This window comes from Podarcis vaucheri (genome assembly GCF_965113315.1).
Source record: "Podarcis vaucheri genome assembly, chromosome: 1".
Classification (NCBI taxonomy): Eukaryota; Metazoa; Chordata; class Lepidosauria; order Squamata; family Lacertidae; genus Podarcis; species Podarcis vaucheri.
The window spans coordinates 84,205,153-84,228,305 of NC_138759.1; the positions used below are offsets into that span (position 1 = coordinate 84,205,153).

At 44.3% G+C, this 23,153-nt stretch overlaps 1 protein-coding gene and 1 long non-coding RNA gene across 3 annotated transcripts; one reads left to right on the forward strand and one right to left on the reverse strand.

Annotated features, from left to right (window-relative positions):
• Positions 1–1,356: 1,356 nt before the first annotated feature.
• Positions 1,357–20,559, forward strand: PATL1 (PAT1 homolog 1, processing body mRNA decay factor). 2 transcript variants are annotated; one of them, XM_082211432.1, is made up of 19 exons: positions 1,357–1,513; positions 6,912–7,023; positions 7,412–7,626; positions 7,738–7,815; positions 8,072–8,266; positions 8,857–8,958; positions 9,770–9,859; positions 10,250–10,455; positions 10,553–10,642; positions 12,199–12,382; positions 12,505–12,628; positions 13,218–13,315; positions 13,502–13,561; positions 14,326–14,474; positions 15,310–15,469; positions 16,362–16,517; positions 16,974–17,065; positions 18,458–18,607; positions 19,373–20,559. In XM_082211432.1, the coding sequence occupies exons 1-19, from the start codon at positions 1,499–1,501 to the stop codon at positions 19,392–19,394; spliced, it is 2,298 nt and encodes a 765-aa protein (XP_082067558.1). In that variant the 5' UTR covers positions 1,357–1,498; the 3' UTR covers positions 19,395–20,559. The 2 variants fall into 2 exon arrangements, with proteins under 2 accessions (XP_082067558.1, XP_082067559.1); XM_082211433.1 differs by lacking the exon at positions 9,770–9,859.
• On the reverse strand, positions 20,398–22,871 carry LOC309526836. Its single transcript, XR_014216972.1, has 2 exons — positions 22,359–22,871; positions 20,398–22,113 (listed from the first exon to the last, which is right to left on the reverse strand). It is a non-coding gene; the product is annotated as an uncharacterized lncRNA (long non-coding RNA).
• Positions 22,872–23,153: the final 282 nt, after the last annotated feature.

Here is a 23,153-nt window from a genome sequence, read left to right on the forward strand (position 1 = left end):
TGAACTAATGTTTTCCCCTCTCCTACTGAGGCCAGACTTTGCATAAACAGGCTCCTTTTTTAGTTATTGGCTATATACAGGGGCGTAGCGTGGGTTGTCAGCACCCGGGGCAAGGCAAGTAATTTGTGCCCCCTAACCCGTGGGTGAGCCAGGTAGGGGCAGAGAGCTGCGAGTGTGAGCGCGCCCCCCTGCACCCCCCACGCTACGCCACTGGCTATATACTTGTAATGGATTTCACAGGGCTGAAGTCAAGTAAAATAGATATTGTTGACCTGTGGGTAATGTAGGGGGCAGTGGCAACTCCATGAGATATTTGGCACTGAGAAATAAAATTATGCAGCCTATAGAGATAATAGACATAAATCATATTATATTATTTATATACATGATCTGTAGTTTGCATGATTTGCTGCCTGATTTGACTTGTGAAAGGGGCATGGAATGTTTGAGGAATGGTCTTCCTCTTGTGGTGTATCAGTCTCTCTCATTAACTGTAGTTGAAATTTAAAAGCATGCCTGTTTACCCAGGCATTTGATGGCTGAAAGACACTGGCCAAGGCAACTTTGAGATTAGTGACTGTGATGGTATTATGCTGTTGCTTATAAATGTTCTAAATGGTTCTAGCTGTTTTCAGTTTGTTTTTAAATGTTTTAATTTTTGAACTGTATTGCTTTAACTTTTTGATTTTTGCTCCTATGGATGTCTTTGAGAGAAAGGGTAGGATAGAAATGTAAGAAATAAGTAAATGCAAGTTGCAGAACAATAGAAACTGAACTTCCAGTATTCTGAATTAATTTTTTTTAAAGGTGCTCTTTGCTGGGACAGCTTATGTGGTGCTGTTGTTTGTGTTTTATTGTGTTTACTTCCTGATTTGTGTTTTTTTAATCTGGAAGCTACTTTAAGTGCACATCATGGAGGAGTGAACTTTAAACACCAGCTTTCTCTGCTCTTGGGGCAGCTTAATGAATAAAGAATATATAAAATTAGCAGTTAAAATAAGCAAACAAATGGCTATATCGTTAAATTTGATAAATAACTGCAAAGAGTTATTTATCTTGTGGTCGTAGCATCTCAGAGGTTCTATTTATTTTGCAAAACCTCAAATGTGCACAAGGTATGCACAGGAATGATTCGCAACATTACCAATTGCTTTCGAATAAAAAATAACAAGAAATAAAACTCAGCGCCCGCTTCCTCTGCAAGAATAACCGCGCTCTGGCCCTTTAAGAGGGCAACGCCTCCTTACGCAGGGGAGGGAATAAAGCAGCGTCCTCCTCCTCATAGCGGGACCGGGAATAGAACGGGACTCCCTGCACGCATGCGCGCCTCGGTGATCTACGCAAGAGGAAACCTGTGTGGTGGACTTCATGGGACTACGTCAAGACGCAGGGCACGCATCAGGGGGCGGGGTCCCGGAGCTGGAGAAGGATCCGCGCGGAGCCTCCCGGGCGCTGCGTGGGGCGTCGGGGGGCAGGGAGCCTCCGCGCCCCGCGAACCATGTTCCGCTACCAGGTGAGGAAACGCTTTGTCGGGGTGTGGGCGCTGCCGGGCCTCCCTCCCTCGCTCGGGCGGGCGGAAGCGCCCAGGGCCACCCTTGCCGTGACCTTTGACCCGTATTTGGAACTCTCGGCTCTCTTCTCTCCCCCCTCCCCCAAGCTGTCCGGCGCCGCGTGCTGGAAGAGAGGGGCCGCTCTAGGAGTCTGTGGACAATGACCCAGGAGGACCCCTGGGTGGAGGCTGATCTAGTCTGTGGGTGAGGGGGGGGGGAGAGCAGCCCCTTCCCGTTCCCTCAGCTCAAGGGGGGCGGGTCTCCCAGTTGGGTGCCCTGTTAGGATGTGCGAAGGAGAGTGGCATCCTTTCCCCAACTCTGCTGCCTATGCCCTAAACAAGCGAATAACTAGCTGCTTTCATGTGGAGTGGCCTTTGGGGAAGGGTCTGTTCTGAGGTGCTGATTTGTGTTTTCGGTTCCTGAGGGCCCTTTCCATGCCAGAAACATGGGAGGGGGGTCAGTCATCTGCAGCATAGATGGAGTTTGTGTATGGAGCACCCACAAATCCATTGCTATTCTGGGAATCCCTTAGGAAAGTCATGTGGGAAGAATGTACCAGGTGAATGTGGAATGACTTGCCCCAGTGAGACATTGGGGTTTGAACTATAGAAGGAAATTCGGGGATGCAATGGAGGTTCGCATCACTGCGCGCAAAACTACATTGTATTAAGGAATAATATATATAATTGATTGGCTTTTGGACATGTGCTTTGGGGGATTTAATTGGGCTTGCACATATTATCTATTCAGTAAGATATTCTTGCAAAGTTACAGGAGTTCTCCTTTGTCTGCAAAAACTGACAAAGGAGGGTAAAAAAGCAGAAACTGAGAATTCTTGCATATTTTCTGTGCAGTGTTTACATTTGGATTCTGCTCGTAGACAGAACGTGTGATAGAGCTGTTGATAGGAACTGAAGAATACTGTGTTCCGAGGAACAGATCACTGTGAGACTTTTAGGATAGAGTAGTGTGAAAAATGTCATGTAATTTAGTGTACAGGCATACTGGATTGCACTGAGGCAGTAGCCTGCAGCATTCATTTGAAGGACTGTGTTCTGTGATTCAGGCATGTCGGTTCCACGTCCTTTTTAAAGTATGCTAGGTTTTTTTCTATGGGGAACTTAATAGGCTGGAGCTCCTTCTCCATCTTTCTTCCAGTGTAGCTCCTCCCATGACAAAATCTGAAGTAGTTAAGCAAGGAGTGAGGAACCTTTTTCAGCCTGAGGGCCTCATTCTCTCGTGACAAACCTTTTGGGGGCTGCATGCCAGTGATGGGCAGGGCAAGAACTGAATGCAGGCGGGACAACAGATGTGATTCTTTATCCTTTGTGCAGTGGGAAAAGAGGGGAGAGTGCCCTTGTGCCGGAATCCTGCTTGCTGGTTTCCCACAAGCATCTGGTTGGACACTGTGAGAACAGGTTGCTGGATTAGATGAGCCATTGGCCTAATCCAGCAGGCTCTTCTTGTGTTACATTTAGGTGGCTTAAGCAGCAGTTTAACACCCCTGGGATAGTCGTTTAAGAGTGCAGAGTCAAGGTACCTAACTTGGGATAGTTACCCCATTAATCTTCTTTTAGTACTTTGTCTTGCGGCAAAGATGGTAAAAGCACAGCTCCTTTCTTTTCAGGGTGGTTCTGAACTGCAGGCCCAAAGGAGGACTAAAAAATGCTTGAGTGATCAGTTCTGTTGCTTTATTAAATAAAAGGTGTAGACTTAGAGCAAATCAGCCTGCCAGGTCTTCCAGCCTTTACAGACACAGGACAGACACTGCAGCAAAGAGATGGCTTGTCCACACCCAAGCAAACATTCCTATGTTCTTTATACACAAAGCAGCATAGTACACTCTGGCCAGGACTCCCCATCATTCCACCTGACTAAGATGATGGCATAGGTGGCAAATACCCAAATCTTACAGATAGTTCTCCTTTCTGGGCTTGGAGCCCAGCCCCCCAGGCCCCCCCTCTCCCCCAGATAAGGATAACATAAAAGTAAGCCAATTAGCCTAAATCAAAGCAAGTGAATATAAACATATGAACTCATCGCTAAAACAACTACAGGTATCAATTAATTGTGGGGTTATCTTGACTACCAAGATGGTGTTTGCAGAGCTTCAGGAATAGTTCACTTTTGATTCAAAACAAGGGTCTAGCAATTCCAATTTACACAAGTGATTGAAAGCTTGAAATTAGGTGGCTGAGTTTAATTCTTTTAAGTTTGTCAACATGAAATGCAAGAGTATCATCTTGTGTATGGTACAAGAAAGTGACTAGAAATAAAACGAAAAGAAGCTCCTAGCTTGCGTGGACACTGGGAGCATTGGGTAGGCATTCTTTTTCACATTCTGAACACCATGTAGGAATCAAGGGAGATGTTCTTGTTTTATTACTGTGCAGAGAAGGCCTTTTCCACATGCTCTTGTGTGTGGAAGAACTGCTTAGTTGTTACTCGTTTGCATAAATCCACATTTGAGGTTTCACTACTGTTTGACAGATGTCTCATTTTTAAATCAGACTATGGGGGAAATTAGATTTCTTCCATATTCTCTTAACTTATCACCACTAAATGGACACACTACTACTGTCCACCCTCCTCTGTTATGCTGTGAGTTTTTATGTGATTTAATGGCTGTTGGCTACACAAGGTATAACAGTCAAAAAGCTCTCCAGACTTTTCCTAGAGTCTTAAGCTGGAATCATCGGGAAGCTGCAAACAATTTTTTAAAAAAATAAACCACACTTTCATTTCTCAGTCTCTTTTGCTGATGCAAGTGAAACTGATAGTTTCTTTTTTGGCCAGAAAAAGTAAATTGCACTTCCTATCTTGCTGTTTTCCCTCACTTCCAAGCAGACTCTGCTGTTTTGGCAACAGACCATTGCTCTTCCAACCCAGTAACCTTTGGAGACAGGATATAGACTGGTATAGAGCAACAAGGGGCTTGAACAAGGCTGATAGAATTGTAGTTACTGTGCATTAAGCCCAAATGTATTAGTATGCTCTGGTAGGTAATGGGTTGCCATGCAAATCCGTTGACCAGTCAAATATTGGTCCCTACGGTAAAGATATTTAAAACCAGGAATGCTGTTGTCTGGGTGGCATCTTACCTCTACAACGGCTTTTTAAAAGTTCACTTCACTTTCTGTTTTAATTTCATTCTTGCAAGATCATTTTTGAAAAACAAAAACAAAAAACTGCTGGTTTCAAAGTTCTGGATAAAAGTCAGAGAAGATCTATTATCTAATATTGGGCATATTTTAAATATTCCTGATAATGTATAATCATCTATGTGTTACAAAACTCTCTAATGTATTTCATGTGTTTACCAGGTTTTACTTGTACAGTTGTTGGCTTTATTTTGTTCTTTGACTGCGTATAAAGAATCTATATCTGATATTATGTGAATATTAAGATTTTTACAAACTTGTTTAATGTTATTAAAATAGGGTGGTGGTTTTTTTTAAAAAAAAAACTATTTCATCCTTTCACCATGGCTCTGTTTGCACATAACATTAAGTCATAGATAAAAGCAAAGCAATGGTTCACCATGAATGAACAGTGTGCTGCTTCATGCTGCTCAGTCATGATCACTTTGCCCTACCCACCTTGGAGCTGAGAAACTGATCAGGGAGGGGATGGCTTTGTGATGCATGCAAGCCAGCAGTTGTGGTTTGTTCTTCCCAACAAACTATGAGCAGTAAGCCAAAAACAAAACTTGGCTTCGTCTCATGGATTGTTTGAAAAGAAACAAATCACGAGTCCTGCTTTGCACCTACTGCTAAGTCAGTTCCATGTTTTTGTCTCTTGGCGGCATAACTGAGCAGCATCCACTAGCACACTTGCCCATTTGCAGTAAGCTGAGTTGAGTATTTCAGACTATGTATGGCTTGCTGTGATGTGTGAACCAGGTCATAAACAGTCAACTATTTTGTTCTTGTAATTAAGCATCAAATCTGTTTAAAGTGTTCCATTTCCTTTTCTAATAAATTTAGTACTCTTAAGATATTTTACCATTACTTGACAATATTTAAATGAGTATTTGACTGGTGAGTTGACCAAATATGTTTTGCCTCTTTCAAATGCTTAATCCTGGAGGAATACTTATTTGGATAGACATTTTCTTTTCTTATCCTGGATTTTCATACACATTGGCTTATTTGCCAGAGGATCTGTCTGTAAAGTAAACCATGTGAAATGATTCTTCATTCAGAAAAAAACTCTTGGCTGGTTTCTGTTCCTCTTCCTATTACTTTTGTTTTCTGCTCAGTGCAGATACTTTGTTTAGTTTCTTTCTGTATCCGACACAATTCGGGTCGTATTGTTTTACCTAACTAGAGAGCAAAGTCTGGTTTATGCTTTGAAAGGTGCTCCGGTCCAAATTTAGCTTGAACTGACTCATGAGTAAAACCACTCCCTGGATGAAATTCTTTCTGGCATGCCAGAAAGGAAGTGAGAGCATGAGAATACCAAAACTATGCAATCGTTTGCACAAGGTGTGTTACCCTTCTTGTTACAGGGAAGATCAATGTGGAAAGCATGGTATAGTCAGTCTTCGGTCTTTGAGCCACTTAACTCTGCAGTTTTAAAGCAGAGTAAATGATTGTGGATGCAGCCTCTTGTAGGATAGCACAATGGCTTCATATAGTTCTCTGACATTCATATAGTTCTCTGAAAATACAGGTAGTGAACTATGAGTGTGCTGCAGCCTACACTACTTATCTGCTTGTTCCAAACAGGAATAGAAAGACACTTGACTTTTGCACACAGCTCAAGACCAGGTGTCCCCCACATGTCAACAGCCCCCTTTGCCTTTTTGAATCTCATAACACCTACAGAATTTTATATTCATAATAAGGAGTTGGTGTAGCAATATTACAACACGGGAAGGAGTGGGAGGAAATCACTGTGGAAGAGTTAAGTTGCTGTGGGGGTAGCAAAATTAAAAGTGGTGAGTTTTGGTATGATCTGGCACAAGTTGATCTTTTTGAGAGGCTTTTTGCCATAACAGTGCTGCACCGTAGCATTTGAAGCTGCAAATGGATGAGTACTTAATTTTGCCTCGTAACATAGGAAGTGGCTTTCAGAAAGCTGCAGGCTGTGATGGTTTGTGTGGGGATTTTGTGCCTAGTTAATTCAGAATTGGTGCTTTGGTGGTGGGTGGAAGGGATAGTGGTTGCATATGTCTTGGAAGGGCGAAGGAAGAACTTGTTGGAAGGATGAAGATGGGGACCCATCTACTGAAATTATGACTCATGCCTGGGGAGGAGGGGGAAGAGTTTGTGGGGAAATGCTTTGGAATACTAAAGAGGATGTTGAGATGCCTTTCTAGTTCCTGAAATCAATGCTGTGGGTTTCTTTTCTGTTAAGTCCCTTGAGGACTGCCCTCTGGATGAGGATGAAGAAGGCTTTCATAACTTGGCTGAGGAAGATGAAGATATCGACCAGTTTAATGATGACACATTTGGAGCTGGTGCAATTGGTGAGTTTGTCTAACAAGTGTACCCTGCCTTTTTATTCATATGCCGGAGGCTATTTTATATATACTTCTTTTAAAATAATATCCTTACTGTGCTGAAATATCCTTATTTCTTCCAAAGTTGCACTGCTGATATTTTGGCTGCTTGTTAAATCCCTTTGATGTTCCAATCTTTTGCCCCTGGAGTTGTAGGCAGATGCTGCTGCAGCTGTAGAAAAAGGAGGGAGTGATATGGCAAGAATGGCAGGATCTTAAAGAAATATATCCCGTGAACTGCCCTGAGACCTGCAGGTGTAGGGCGGTATACAAATTTTAGTATAAAAATAAAACAACAACAACAGCAGTAATAATAATAATAATAATAAATATCCTTCCTGTCATTCCTTTGCAGATGATGACTGGCAAGAAGCTCATGAAAGGTTGGCAGAGCTGGAAGAGAAGCCTGCACCAGGAGGAGAGCAAGTGGACCCGGGAGTTGCCGATGAGATGGACCTGCTGGGAGACCACGAAGAGAACCTGGCAGAGAGGCTCAGCAAGATGGTGATTGATAATGAGTTGGAAGATCCAGCCATCATGCAGGCTGTGCAAACTCGGCCTCCTGTCCAGGTGTGCAGCAAGTGATAGTGGTGGGGAAAGAGCAATCTCATCTCTTTGGTAGCTTGCATAGGTGGAGGGACCTCCATGTGACTTTTAATCCCTGTGTTCCCTTCTTTCCAGCAACAAGGTGGGCTCAACTCGAGCATCTGGGACGGGCCTTCAGTTCTCAGGCGCATCAGGGGACCGCTTCTTAATCAGGTGCAGTGCTTTGTTTCATCTAAAGGGAATCTTGGTTTTTCCGTAAAGGTGACTGTCTTCCTCCTGCCTCTCACCCCACCCTCCGGCTTCCATTATCTAATGTTTTCTCTAGTGCACTGTACAGAAGATAATGACACTGTCTTTGCATGGGAGACTTGCAGACTTAAGTTCAATAGCCTACATTCTGCCTGTGTCTCTTCCCCAAATATATAAATATTTAAAGTAAGTTGCTGGTGTGTTCTCCCCTTCTGCGCAGGAGGTCCCCTCTGTGTCAGTGCTGGAATATGCCCTTCCACAAAGACCTCCGCAGGCCCGAGAAGAGGAGCAGGACCTTTCGGAGCGGGCGCTGCCCAGGCGGTCATCCTCGCCAGTTATTGGCAGCCCTCCTGTCCGTGCTGTTCCTATTGGGACGCCACCTAAGCAGCCCAACATGCCCAACTTTAACCAGCAGGTATTGCTTCTTCCTTCTGGAATTGAGGGTGTGTGGATCTGGGATGGGGGCTTCAGCAAAGAACAGAATGAAAGCAAAAGGCACTCTGCTGCATTGTGTAGCACAGAGGTTGCCACAGAGGTCTCAGTTTAGCATCTGCAAAGGCTAATGCTATTTTCCACCTGCGCCCTTGTCCCCTTGGAATGCTTGCTTACTTGCCCTTTTGCTGCTCTAGATGTCAAACTCTCCCATGATAGAAGCTTGTCTTCCATCTGCCTGTCTCTGACAAAATGGGAAAACAGCATTAATTAAATATCTGAAACTTTTCATAAAAATGTAACACAGATGCCCTTTCAAGGATGTGACTTTCTCTTCAGTGGCGTTTTGAATGTTCAGTGAAATGTGGGTCCAATCTGCTATTGAAAGAAGTGCTCTTGTTTGCTTTTGTTGTTCCCTTTCAAATGCAATGAAGGTGATTGCTAGAAACATGCTATCTTAATGGTTAGGATGCAGTCTGGTACCTGGAGTTGAAAGAAGCATTTGGTGGTGAGGTTTAATCTCAACTCTACTGATTTGCTTATTTTGCTTTCATTTTTCTTCTCTTTCAATAGATCCTATGTCCAAAGCCTGTTCACATTAGAGTCCCCATTCAGCAGCGTTACCCAAGCCCCTTCAGTGAGAGAATGTCTCCAAACCAGCTCTGCAATATGACGGTAGTTCTGACTGAGCAAATCTCTGTGTTGCCTTGTGGTTTAACAACTGTTCTTGCCCTTAACTCTCCCCCAACATTCCTCGCTATTTAAAAATGTTCATGAAGGCCTTTACTCATCAATGTAACCTTCAGTCTCTCTTCTGTATTGCTTAGTTCTGAAATAAACCGCCTTCTGGCCTTGAACACATTCAGAATCCCTAGGGGGCAACACAGAGCCTGTCAACTACAGGAGATTCCCAGTGCACTTTTGTGTGTTTGTAAGGTTTACTTGACCTTCAGTTTGGCTTTTGGTATAATTGTTCATTGTTAGACAAGAAAGCCTAAAACAAAAAAGCCTAAAAGGAGAAAGAGCTCAAATCTCCTGTCTTCTGTTTAATTTTCATGACACCCAATTTCATGTATTAAGATACTTGGGTTTTGCCCTTGAAAGGACAGCACATACAACAGTTGAAATTTAGTGCTCCTGCTCCTTAGTGGTCTGGTGTACCCTTTTAATCATAAAGCAATTTAGCAGTATTGCAGCTTGTAATATCCTTCAGAAGAGATCCTCAGTATGGCTCTCCAGTGTTGAGATGTGATGATGATACTGTTTGCCTAATGCTAGAATGAATTATTTTGTCTTGTCCTGTATGATAGGAATGACCAGTTATTTAAACGCCTCGTCTTGCTTGTTTCAGACGCTTCTAGCTTCTGCACTGCTCCTGCCTTCTGTTTTCTGTCATCTCAGTAATATCCAGAAGGAGGAACATAGGAATGTTCATGTTGTGTCAGACTGTTTCTACAGTCGGTGTGTTCTATTTTCCTTTTTCCAGAACTCCTCCCTCCTGGGCCACCCATTCCCTCCCAATGTTACTCCTGTTCTCACCCACCTTCAAAGAGCACAGCTGCTAGGAGGAGCGCAGGTAAACATCTGACTACTGTCTTGCTCTCCTTTGCATTTTTGTGGTTGCATCCTCCACAGCGGGGGTGGGGGACCTGTGAATCTCCAGAAGTTGCTGGACTCAAACTCTTAACAGCCCCTAGCCAGCATGACCAATGCTCAGGGATGATAGGAGTTGGAGTTCAGCAACATCTGGAGGGCCACAGGGTCCTCACTCCTGGCCTATGGGCTTTTGCTCTACTATGCAAGTTCTTCCTCCGTATACCTGCTTCTTGTGTTTGCTTCATTTGCCAGATCATATATTCAGAGGAGCCATCAGCAATGTTGCATTGGTATGCTTCTCTCTCTTGCATACCCTAGCAGATAAAGTTCTTGCAGTGATGGTGCTGTTTTCTCCTGCTTCTCCCTACAGGCAGGGAGGCTGTCTCCCAGCCAGTTTGCACGTGTCTCTGGACTTGTCAGCAACCCTCTTGCATCCATGAACCCCAAACTACTCCAGGGCCGAGTTGGGCAGATGATGCCTCCAGCTAGTGGATTTCGTGCCTACTTTGGGGCACCGCCTGCCCCTTCATCGCAACACCATTCCCCATGTCCTGGAGCCCACCTGCAGAATTTAAGGTATCCTATTTGTTTCACCTTTCTTCCAGTAAGACAGCTAAGCTGAATTGCGTGTGGGTTCTTCATTGCCCTTTCCTGAGAGAACTTTATTCCCTAGGCCTCAACCGCAGATGTTCCGGCCTGATACGACCCACCTTCACCCACAGCACCGGCGGCTCTTGCACCAGAGGCAGCAGCAGAACAGGAAGTGAGTGTTGAGTGAATCTGTGTGCTTCTGCTGGTGGAGGGAGGGAAAGCTTAAATGCCTTCCCAGCACAAGAAGCAAAGTTCTGCCAAGGTTGTGTATACCTGGTGTCAAGGAAAAGCTGTTTCTGTGTCTGATGTAGCCTGTATATAAATATATATCAAGTGCCTACAGTATGTCTGCTGCAAAAAATCTACATAAAATCAGATTTTTTTGGAAGAATAATTTGGTGGGCATCCAACTCATTCCTGTTCATTGGAGCCCTCATTTTCCACTGATTCTACAGAAGTGGATTCCCTGCAGCAACAGAAGGTTGGGCTTGATGGCCTTCTGACACACCTTCCACTCTGATTCTGTGAAGGACTTGGAGATTGTCCTGGACTTCCGAATGGAGCTGGAGTGGCAAAAAGAAGTAGGAATAGGAAAAGGAATGATTAATTCAGGCAGTTCATAATCTTAACAAAATTAGTTGCCTCAAGTGGAAGATAGCTGCTAGTTTAGATGGAAGGGAATTTAGACAGTTCATGGGTCTGTATTGATAGCACTACAGCCAAAATGGCTGGAAATTGAACCTCCATATGTTGGGGGCAGTGTATCTCCAGGGAGGAGGTGCAGAGACCAAAAAGGGATACCTATCGCCACTAAGCTCTTTTGGAACATCTGGTTTGCCACTGGAAGCAAACTCAACAGATGTTTAGCTTTACTTTGCAAGACAATTCTTAGGATGATAGGCCTCAGTATCCTATGCAGCTAACTCCCTATCTATTGCTTTTCTATTGTTTTAAGCCTTCACCCAAATCTGCTTGCGTGTATTGGCTTTCTCTCTGTAACCAGGATGAGAATTTTGTTTTTTAAAGAGGGCTATTGTCAGTTTTTCTGATGCGGTCTTTGGCACAGTGATCATACCCCTGAGTACTGTGCCTCTCTGTGGAGGTATTTCTCAACATCCTGTGGTTATTCTGGTCACCCCTTCAAGGAACATCCTGCAAGTAACTTCATGGCCTGTCACAACAGAGCAAACTGGTGACTGGGGTGAAATTTGCTTATTCAGAAGAAATTTAGCCTCTCTTTTACCTGCTCTTAAGTTTGGAAGCTCAGAGCCATGAACTTGCATGCTGGATTGACCCCAGGTTGTTTCTTGGGACATGTAAAAATACAGCTGAAGGAATTTGCTTGAGTGCATCTGTTCTTCTCAGACTTGTCTTGTGCCAAGAGACTTCGTATAAATCCCAGGCCGCTGTCCTGGAGCACTTGCACGCTGTGTCCTACTGTGTACAGTGGTACCTTGGTTCTTGAACTTAATCCGTTCTGGGAGTGTTTGACTCCTGAAACTGTTCGAAAACCAAGGCGCGGCTTCTGATTGGCAGCAGGAGCTTCCTGCACTCAAGCGGAAGCCGCGTTGGACATTCGGCTTCCAAAAAACGTTTGCAAACCAGAACACTTACTTCCAGGTTTGCAGTGTTTGGGAGCCAATGTGTTCAGCAACTGAACCGTTCGGGAACCAAGGTTCCACTGTAATTGCTCTGTACTTTTCCTGAATTTTGTGGCACCCCTTTCAGTCAGCACCGGAGCCTAAATGGGTCAGCAGGGGACAGAGGGAGCCACCGGAATAGCCACCAGGAGCAGATCAGGAAGGACCCTTACGCCAATCTCATGCTGCAGCGGGAAAAGGACTGGGTGTCCAAGATCCAGATGATGCAACTGCAAAGCACTGATCCATACCTAGATGACTTCTACTATCAGGTTGGTGCTTCATGGAGGCCCATTGTAGCACTCTGCTTCTTGTCTTGCTGGGGACAAGTTTCCAATCTTGGGTTAAAGGGTTCTGTGCCTCTAGGTTTCTAACCAGCTTTCTCTTCCTTTAGAACTATTTTCAGAAGCTGGAAAAATTATCTGCAGCTGAGGAAATGCATGGTGATGGTCCCAAAAAAGAGCGCACCAAACTAATCACCCCACAAGTTGCCAAGTTAGAGCATGCCTACAAGCCAGGTAAGTACCCTTGTGCACCAAGGACTGATCTGAGTGCATGTAGCAGGAGGAGGAACTAGAATCCAGATGTGGAAGGGAGGACTGTGCTACTTCAGCCTTGCATGGGGTGGGGTGGGGTAGGCAAAGAATGCCCTGCAAATAGAAAAATAGCACATGGGGAGATGTGTTCCTTGTGCTAAGCTTCTATTCACGTGGTGTCTTTAATATGGAGGATCATTAGAAACATACTCCCCTCCCTCCCGCTACTTGTTGGGAGTGATTTAACCTGTTCTGCTCCCTCAGGATTCTACCATCTCATTCTGCTGCATATGAAAACTTCACCCTATATACTATTCTAGGGCTGGGGAGTAAAGGAAGGCAAGCTTAGACACAAGGAACAGATTTCCTTGTAGGTCTGCATGTATTTGAGCCCAAAATATAGCCTCATTTCCTAGATGGTTGATTAGGAAAGCACAGTTGGTTGATGGAGTGAAAATGTAATTGGGAAGGGATGGGAACATTATAATTTTGTGTAGCAATAGCAAGATGTTAGGGCAGGTAGGTTCGCTCATGCAATTTCACCTGCATTGCCTTTTATTTATGTTTGCAGTGCAGTTCGAAGGCTCACTGGGGAAGCTCACAGTCTCCAGTGTGAATAACCCCCGCAAGATGATTGATGCTGTTGTGACGTTACGAGGGGAAGAAGATGTAAGTTTCCCTGGCTAGGATTACTTGGGGCTCCCTTCCATAGATAGCATAATGCTATGGGTTTGTCATCTTTCTTCTCAAATATGGGTTCTTGCCGTTGTCAAACCTTGCTCCTGCTCAGGTTGCAGAGGGGAACTTTCCTGTTCAGTGGGAACTTTTCTTAGCATGTCTTGCACTCTTCCTTAGGAGACAAAGGAGAAGCAGGTTCGAGATAAGAGGCGTCAGACTCTCTTCACTATTGAGAAGGTAAGTCTGAGTCTTTGGTGCGTTTTCCCTGGAAAGCGGGAATCATCCAGTACAAGGTGAAAGGGGAGCTACTAACTCAGCCCTTAGTGGTTAAACTGGTGGCAGCGCAGTTTAAGCATGATGGGTTATGCCATCTTGGATTTAGAATAGAGGGGCTACTGTTGAAATCACTTGTACATCCTTTTGGTGGTTTAGCCATGATTACTGCTTCTATTTGGGGTCTCAGTTTCCTACTTAGTGTAGTTTCCTTTTAAATGAATCCAGTTACAGATAGGTAGCCGTGTTGGTCTGCCATAGTCAAAATAAAAAAAATCCTTCCAGTAGCACCTTAAAGACCAACTAAGTTAGTTCTTGGTATGAGCTTTCGTGTGCATGCACACTTCTTCAGATACTTTTAAATGAAGTTAATGAAGGGAGAACTTTCTGACACTGAGCTGGAATGGACTCCCTCAGAAGGTGGTGGACTCTCCTTCCGTGGAGGTTTTTAAGCAGAGGTTGGATGGCCATCCGTCTGGGATGCTTTGGTTGAGATTCCTGCATTGCGGAAGGTTGGACTAGATGGCCCTCGGGGTCCCTTCCAACTTACAATTCTATCATTCTAATTATCTGACTTGGCCTAGTCTAAAGTTTTGGGGGAAGGTGGGGGGATGGCCCAGCCTATCCATTTGGCAGTGTTATTCATGCATTAGAACTGTAGTCATATAAGAAGTGACATAGGGCATTGAGTTTAGATGCCTGTCTAAAGCCCATTTCTTGATTACTAGACATACAGCCTCCTCCTGGATGTAGAAGACTATGAGAGGCGCTACCTTTTGAGCCTTGAGGGCGACAGGTTGGCTTTGATGGAGGAGAGGAAGCAGAAGATCTGTGACATGTATGACAACCTGAAGGGGAAAACGCCCAACCAGGAAAGGTAAGAGTAAGATTCTTGTACAATTCCCAAAAGAAAATAGTTCCTCCCAATGTGACAGAGCAGATACTCAGGAGCACAAGCGGCTGTAGGGGGAATTAGTGACAACTGGCCTCTCCCCCAATTCCACAGACGGGGGAGCATCACATGAACACAACTCTGCTAAGCGGGATGCCCCACTAGCCGAAGCCTAGATAGGCAGGATTGTGTTTCCTTACTGATAATGGCAGTATTGGGGCTGATGGAATAAGCATTGCAAGAATAAGTTTCAAAAACTAGTTGGTACAGATTTGCTTCTGGAGGGAAATGGGATGGCAAACCATACTTGTCAACCTGTTTCCAAGATATTAGGACAGACTATTTGGTAATAAACTTAGTGTCATTCCCCGCTTCCTCACCTAGGCTTCTTGTTTTAGCAGCCTGCTGGCCTGAGGTGGGGACACAACTGTAGCCTCCTCCATAATTACCCCTCACTTCTAGGTTGTGAAGTGGATGTTCCCCCTTAGAGTGCCATTCCTGGCCCAGGGAGCCCCCTAGTTGCCAACCCAATATGATTTTAAAGCTGTTTTGGCTCAAAATAATTATTTGACCTTAATGAGGTTACTGCTCCCGATGAAATGGTCTCTGCTTTTCCAAAGACTTTCTTGGTGTTTGGAAGAACTCTGCATAGGTTGCTAGATGCTATACCTTTCATGAAGAGTGTTGTGACTGTGAGCAAGGCTGTGACTTTCAAAGCTACCCCAGCTCTGCATGCCACTTAGAGAGGAAGTTCGGTGGGGCAGAAGAATCACATGCTCTGGCGCCACCTAACAATGATTTGTGTGCTCTTTTCTGACAGGCTGTGTGATGATGCTTTTGTGCAGATCATGTGTATTCGGAAAGGAAAACGTCTGGTTGCCCGGATCCTACCTTTCTTGTCCACTGAGCAAGCCGCTGATATACTTATGGCCACAGCCAGGAACTTGCCATTCCTAATTAAGAAGGATGCTCAGGATGAGGTAAACACTGCTGAAGAGAGGCCACTAAGGAGTTGTCTTGAGTGTTACAGGAATGGAAGAGTTCACTTGCATAACTAATGCCTTCTCTTACTAAAGTAAGAGGAAAGTACAGTAGTCCTGTTTGTGTGTGTTAGGATTAGTCTTTTTTTGGAATTGACAAGGGTATTTCAACAAAATGACTAAGGCTACAGTCCTGTGCATGCTTACCTGGGTGTAAGCCCCATTGGACTTAGCAAGACTTAAACATAGGAATCCTCTGTAAACCATGACAGCCATGGTTTTACAGACAGATTCCAGCTCCTGTTGGCAGTCTCCCTTGATAATCTGGAGAGGCCGAAACCACAAATAGAGCACATCTCTTCTTCCAGTCGTTCCATTTCCTTCCTAGTCTTTTAAAGTGGGGTGTTAACTAGCATTTGTAAGAAAGTTTATAACATGTTTAAGTACCAGAGGCATAAACCTGAGAATGTATTGTATTTATCAAGACAAAGGCTGATAAAAGTTCAAGAAACCAGTTAGAAAGTGGCTTTCTTGAAAGGGTAGGAAAATGAAGATGGAGAGTCTCTTTCTCCCACTTTAAACTTATATTTATCCATTATACCCCAATGTTTGAGGAGCTTCCTCCAGAAAGCAGCTTAGTTTCCAATAAAAACCATTTCCACCTGATAATAAAATATAAAAAGTACCAGATACAATACAATGAACAATAAACCAGCATTTTAAAACAAAAACAAACACAGTGCTATAGCAATGCTATGCACAGCACTCAGCATAAAGGAGTTTTACTGCAATATATTAATGATTAGACTCAGAAATTAGGATGTCAGTCTCTGGTGTGGAATAGGCTTGTCCTGTGACAAAAGCATGGCATTTAAAAAAACCTTTTCCTCAGGTGCTACCCTGCCTATTGAGGCCCTTCTCCCTTGTTCTCTATCATCTTCCGCTGGGAACTGTCGCCAGCATCCTGCAGCAGCTAATGAACCTACCTCAGAGCACGACGACGACAGCATCAGCCAACCTGCACCTCACAAATGTGCTCCAGAACAAGGTTTCTTCTCTCTACTCCACTTTTATCAGTGCTTAGTGTACCACTAGACTTTTTTATGGCTAGACATTGCTTCAGGATAGAGGAGGTGTTAATGATGAGGCTTTAAAGGCACAGCTGCTTACAAAGATTTGCTAGGATGCAAGGAGTGCCCTTGCTCCCTCACCTGAATGAAGCTCTGGAGTCACTATCTTGTTCCTAGGCAGCTGCTCTCACATCTCTTGATTTTTGATATCAGTTACTTTTCTTTTGCCTTGTCTCTTCTGTGCAGCTGACCATTTTACTTTTTTTTTTTTAAAAAAAAAACAGATTGGCCCTTTTAATTCTAAATGGAAATTTAGTCATTCTTTAAAGTAAGATGGACTTAACTGGGGAATAACTTTTTCCTGGAGGTGCACACAGGGTTGCAGCATTAATTTTCCTTTCTGTTCTCTCTCCCCCCCCCCCCTTCCACTTAAGTTTGGCCTCTCTTTGCTGTACTTGGTCTTGAGCCGTGGGGAGGAACTGCAGAGTTCAGATTCTACTACAGAGCTCTTGCAAGACAACCAGTGGTGAGTCTGGGCAGCCTGGCATTTGCTGTGTCTACTTTTCAAATGTATTTCTTCAAAAATGAATGAATTCGTCTGCTTTCAGACGAATGCAGATAATCCACAACAGTAAGTGAAGAGTAGTTTGCATAGTTTCTGGTACATGTTGGTAGCACATGAGAAGCAAGTTACTTAGCTCTAGAGGTTTGCACAATTCCCCCCTTGATTCCATACTGTTACAATTGCCATTGCTGTACTGCATGTGGGGTGGAGTGTGGAGACATTTGATTGCTCATCTGTTTATTGCCCTTCTTTCAGTGCACATTTTGTCTTTGCCACCATGCTGGCTGTGTTTGCTTGGTGAGGGAAAAGCACTCTGTATTTACTCAAACACTCAAAGCAGGTTCTTTAGCTGATAAGTTGAGGCTGGTAGTCCTTGCTTTGAAGTTTGCACAGAGATGGCTCACCATGTGCTTAAGAGTCTGTCAAATTACACCTAGGAGTAGGGCAGCAAGCTTGCAGCTCTGGTGATCTTGTACTGTACAACTTAAGGACTAAGTATACTTGGACCTGTTCTCTTCATCTCAGCCATATAGCATGTGAGAGCCATAGTTTATTACATTTATGAACCTTCCTTGAGAAGGATCCCAAGGGGAAGGAACATTTTTATCTTAAAATTGCTGGAAAGAGTAGAGGGGGAGGCAGAAAGCCGCAGCATCCTCTTCTGAAAGTCTAGCACTGTAACCAATTATTGTAAATACCCACATTGATAGGTTCAAGACCTCTCTCCTCCTCCTCCTCCTGTCTCATCCTTGCAAAAGATCAGTAGCTGGAATATTGATCATGGCTTTTTTAGTGTCTGCTAAAGCTGTCAAGGTTACTTCCTGATTATAATTGTAGCTCCAGAGGACTCTCAGCTGTCTTCCGTAAACTTGGATCACCGTATTCCTTTTTGCCCTTTCAGCCTCCTTTAATATCAAATGGGATCGTGCTAAGGAAACAACTTTTCCAGAAATGGTCTCATGTACCAAATGGTCACCAATTGGTAGTCAAATCTAAGTTGTGGCCAAAGACAAATGTTCTGAGAGCAGTGCCCCTGCTGAATTGATCAAGTTTGATTTTAGAACAGTGTCATGTGGTGTGAAGTACTGTCAATCTTGCTGTGTCCATCCTTGTTTCCTAAAATATCTGTCAACATGGGGTAATTGTCTCTTATCTCCCAGTAGTAAATCCCATCTATTTACGGTAAAAAACATTTTACCTGCTCTACATTGCAAATACAATTCTAGAGTGGGTTACAGATTAAATCCTATGATGTGGTAGGCATGTAAACTCAAGCGCCTCTCTTGACAAACCTCCACTTCCATGCCCTGCAAGCCATTCTTACAATGACCATTACTTCCTTGTCTCTGGCAGGACGGAACTGATGTTCATGGCAACCAGAGAGCTTCTCCGGATCCCTCAGGCAGCCTTGGCCAAGCCAGTGTCCACCCCCTCTAATCTCCTATCTCTCTTCTCTCGCTATGTTGATCAGCAGAAACTAAATGTGCTAGAGACAAAGTTGCAGTAAGTATTGTCATGTTATCCACACATTAATAGAAGTCAGGTGTGGAAATGGAGAACGGGAAGGAGAAATCCAATATATATATTGGAGACACGATTTCTCCAATAAAAATTTTAAAATGGAGAAAAGTGGAGAAGATACTGCTGTGGCACTGATTCTCACACTCACAATAGTTCCACAGTGGGACTAATCGTTGGAAGTGCACTAATAAGGACTGGCTGGAATGAGACTAGTAGTAGTTTTTTGTAATATTTAAGTTTTTTGTAATATTTAAGTTTTTTGTAATATAGTAGTTTTTTGTAATATAGTAGTTTTTTGTAATATAGTAGTTTTTTGTAATATAGTAGTTTTTTGTAATATTTAAGTTTTGAGGAAGCTGTCTGGCACGGGTGGGGAACCTGTGGTTCTTCAGATGTTACTGGATTCCAACTCCTATCGGCTCCAGCCGGCATAGCCCAGGCTTTCTCAACTTTGGATGTTGCTGGGCTTTAACTCCCATCATTCCTAGCCAGAATGGTTAGTGATCAGGGATAATAGCAATTGTAGTTCAAGAACATCTGGCGGCGCAAGGTTGAGAAAAGCTGGCGTATAGCCAGTTGTCATGAATCATGAGAGGTGTATTCCAGCAGTACCTGGAGGTCCACAGGCTCTGCACCCCTTTTATACGGATATGAAACAAAATTGAGCTGGGGGAAAAAGGAATCTGGCTGCAGTGGCTAGAAAGGGTACACATTCTTGACAGTTCTTGCTGCTTTTTTCTGTTTCAGGTTAATTCAAGGAATACGATAGAAGGCCTCAAACTGCTGCCACACTGGTCTCCATCACTGCTGCCACCTCCAGAGTATTTTAGAGGGTGAAGAGGAGGCAGTGCCTTCTCAGAATAAATCCTTGTGGGATTGTGTCTCTGGTCCAGCACAGAAGATTGCTCTCTTGCTCTGAGCTTGGCTGGGGATGTGCTTACCTTCTCCGCCCCTCATTGCTAGTTTGCAGTTCTGCATGTCCTTGCTGCATTGAATCACCCCAAGCCCCCCCCCTTTTCCCTCAGCACTTTCACAATAGCTTTCCCTCCCTACACAGACCCCTTTCTCCTCAGCGCACTACTGATGGACTAGCAAGGAAAGTAGTTCCGCTTTTCTGTCTCCTGTCACTAAGAACACCGGCCTGGGTAGGAGGAAGTGAATAGTCCACATTTATTGTGGAAATGGAGAGACCTGTTGGTGTCTCCGTTATGTTGGGAGTGTTTTTAAATGACGGGAAGTCCCTCTGATTGGCCCACTGGTGACTCTGTCTCCCCACCTCTTCCAGTGCCACATGCCTCAGTATGGCGTCACCCAGTCCTGCAAACTGATCCGCCTTTTCTGAACCTTGTGATGAAGCAATGTCATCTTTGCACATTTGTCTAGTCTTCCTGAGACTCACTTTCTACCTGAGCTTTTTGTCTGACCTACACCTTGCTTCAAGCTCCAGCTGGCCAAGATCCCTTGTAGACTAACCAATAAGGTACCAGGAATGAATTTTCCTGGAACAGATTAATCTTAGTGAGTTTCAATATCATACACTGCTAGGTCCTGCTGTTTTCTTGCTCCTTTTTTTTGGAATGTGGTGAGGTTTTTTTTTTTATTCTTTCTTTGCTTTTAAAAACAATTTGCACATGTAGGTATTCTACAACCAGTAAACGCCTGTTACTAACTGGCTGCCTCTCCACAGTATTCTCCTTACACCTCCCTTAAATCCAGATTTCTAACTTACTTTCTCACACCTTCCCTTTTCCTACATCCTTTCAACCTTTCTTAATCCTTTTCCTCTACTCTTTACTCCTCTCCATAAACACGATCAAGTGGTCCATTATTATTATTATTATTGTGCTTTTACTTTTTGGTTTGGTTATGATTAATGAAATTTCTAAATTTACATTTTTATAGGGTATTGTAAATAAAAAAAAATTCTATACTTGTGGGGAGTGTGCATAGTGTTCTGTGTATGGATTTTGCTTTTTATAAACTAGGGGGCTGTCTCATTCAGGCCCAAACAGCAGGTGTTTCCGTATGGGCTGCTGATGCTTGACAAATCTAATATAGTAGTAAAGTGTGAATAAAGCCTCTAAGAAAAAATAAACATTTTGCATGAATCAGTTAAGTACATTGCCTTAGGTGGTACTACCCCACATCAGTTCTCTTCATTTTTCCTCATTGCCATGGAATGGCTTGTTGGCAGGGATTAGAGCACACCTTGGCCCAGGAATTTGGCATATCCCTTGGAGCTGCACTTCAGGGTTTTATCCATTGCCATATCCACTATGCTTAATTGTACTCAGGTACAGTGGTACCTTGGGTTACAGCTGCTTCATGTTACGTGTTTTCGGGTCGCGCACCACGCCAAACCTGGAAGTACCAGAACGGGCTACTTCTGGGTTTTGGTGCTCGCACATGCGCAGAAGCACTAAATCGGGCTTTGTGCATGCGCTGAATTGCAACCCATGCGTGCACAGACACGGCGCTGTGGGTTGCGAACGTGCCTCTGGCACGGATCACATTCACAACCCGAGGTTCCACTGTACAGCTGTCTGTCAGGGCTGGGAAGCCTTTGCCCCCTCCAGATTTTGCTGAACTACAACTCCCAACAGCCTTGGCAAGCATGGCCAATGGCCAGGGACGACGAGCTGTAGTTTAACATCTGGAGAACCAGAGTTTTTTTTTTCAGCCAGAGCTCAGCTCTAGTATCTCTTAGGTGGGTGCCACTGCCATTCTAAAAGAACAAGGGAGAAGTTCATGGTGAGCTCCGGCACCTCTTTTGTTAGAAAAGTAGCACTGTGGGGAGCCAAATGTTCCCTATCCCTGGTCTATGTAAAGGTTTTTTTTTTTCTGTCGAGGGCTGCATTCCCTTGAGAGAAATCTGAGAGCCAGGGTGGTCAGAATACCCTTTCTCTCCCCGCCCCCCCCCCTTCTCCTGTACCATCCTCTTCTGCTTTCAGGATTTTCCTTTTGCCACCTGCATGAAATTAGGCCTTGCTCTAAGACTAGTTATATGTAGACAATGCTAGCTTTTCATATTCCCCCCATTAGTGTTTTTCAGTTTGTGTTCTTGGCTACCTTTAACAAAAAACAAACGAGCTATCTTAACATTTCTTGAGCTCCTTCTAAATGTTACATTGCTAGGTTAGGATTAAGATACTGTGAGGGGCAACAGTTACTAAGCTTAAGGGAAATCAGCCCTTTTCCACAACATGTTAGCCAGCTCTTGCAGCAAAGAGCAAACGAGATTGCCATTTAAGATTAACAAGGTTGGATTTTAAATGGTTTTTCTTGTAAGAAATTCAGGTGCAGATTTATTAACAGTGGTAGGGCAACAACAGCCGTAAGAAAAATACATTTGAACAATTGTTTATTACTGCATTTATGTTGCCTTTCTGTGTGCACTTGAGGTGGTAACCATTTGAAATAACTTAAAACAAATAATAAAATGGAAAGATGGAGCAACCCAGCAGTTTATCTCTCAAGGTTTTGGTAATCTGTTCAGGAGGAGAAAGCGCAACGATTGTCACTGCCAGCTTAAGAGTTCATCACACTGGCCATTTCAATACCCAGTCACCCAGTTTGGAGCAATCTGCTTGGAACTCTTCACAATCTGTGTTTTACCACCCTGAATAATTTGATGTCTAAAGCAAACACGGTTATCCCTAACTCTAGATTGTGTAAAAAGCACCAACCTCAAGAGATCCTTGGGGGCCCCCACTTTCCTTTGCCAAGAACTCACCATTTTATTCCTACTGATCCATAAGGGAGCTGGTCCTGTTAGCCCAATGCCGGCAGGATTATCCCATAACGTGTTGTAGTACCCCTTCAGTGTAAGTTTTTGCAGCCATATATTTGAGCTCCTACCTAAGCCAATTTTTGGAGGAATAAGACCTAAATACATTTGCTTGAAAGTTAAGTTCTTAAAACGGAGTTGTCAGGCAATTTGGGGCCAGAACCTTAAGTGAGGCTGGAATCTTATGCGCGCCCCTGGAACCCGCTAGACGTGTGTCCTGGTAAACAGGAACAGGATTGGGCAGCTAGGGTGCAAATGGCATTGGGTCTGGAGCTCTGGCTCGTCCTCTTCACAAGCGCCCATTACCGTTGGCTCTCAAATGTCATTCGCCATCTAGCCAACCGAGCTCCCGTTCCACGATGACGTCAGAGACAGCGTCTTTGCAACGCCCCCCCTCCATGAGCTGCTTACTGGTTTTTACCTGCAAAGGACAAGAGAAGAGGCCAATAGGAGCGGCGAGAAAGAAGCCTATTGGGAAGCGAACGACGCCGCCTCACCGGCCAATGCAGCTTCAAGCCACGCCCCCTGGGCATATTTGGACCACTAGCAGCCGCGGAGGCGGTGCCAAGCGGGACTCCGGCCCCTGGAGTGGGCGTCGCTGCTAATGGGGAGGGTTGGGTGACGGCGCGACGCCCATCGTTTGGGGGGAGGGAGAAGCCAAGAAGGAGGGAGGCGCTCAGCCTCCGGCGGTTCCTGGTCTCTCGTTGGCCGAGGCAGTTCGGGGCTCGCGAAGGCGGCGGC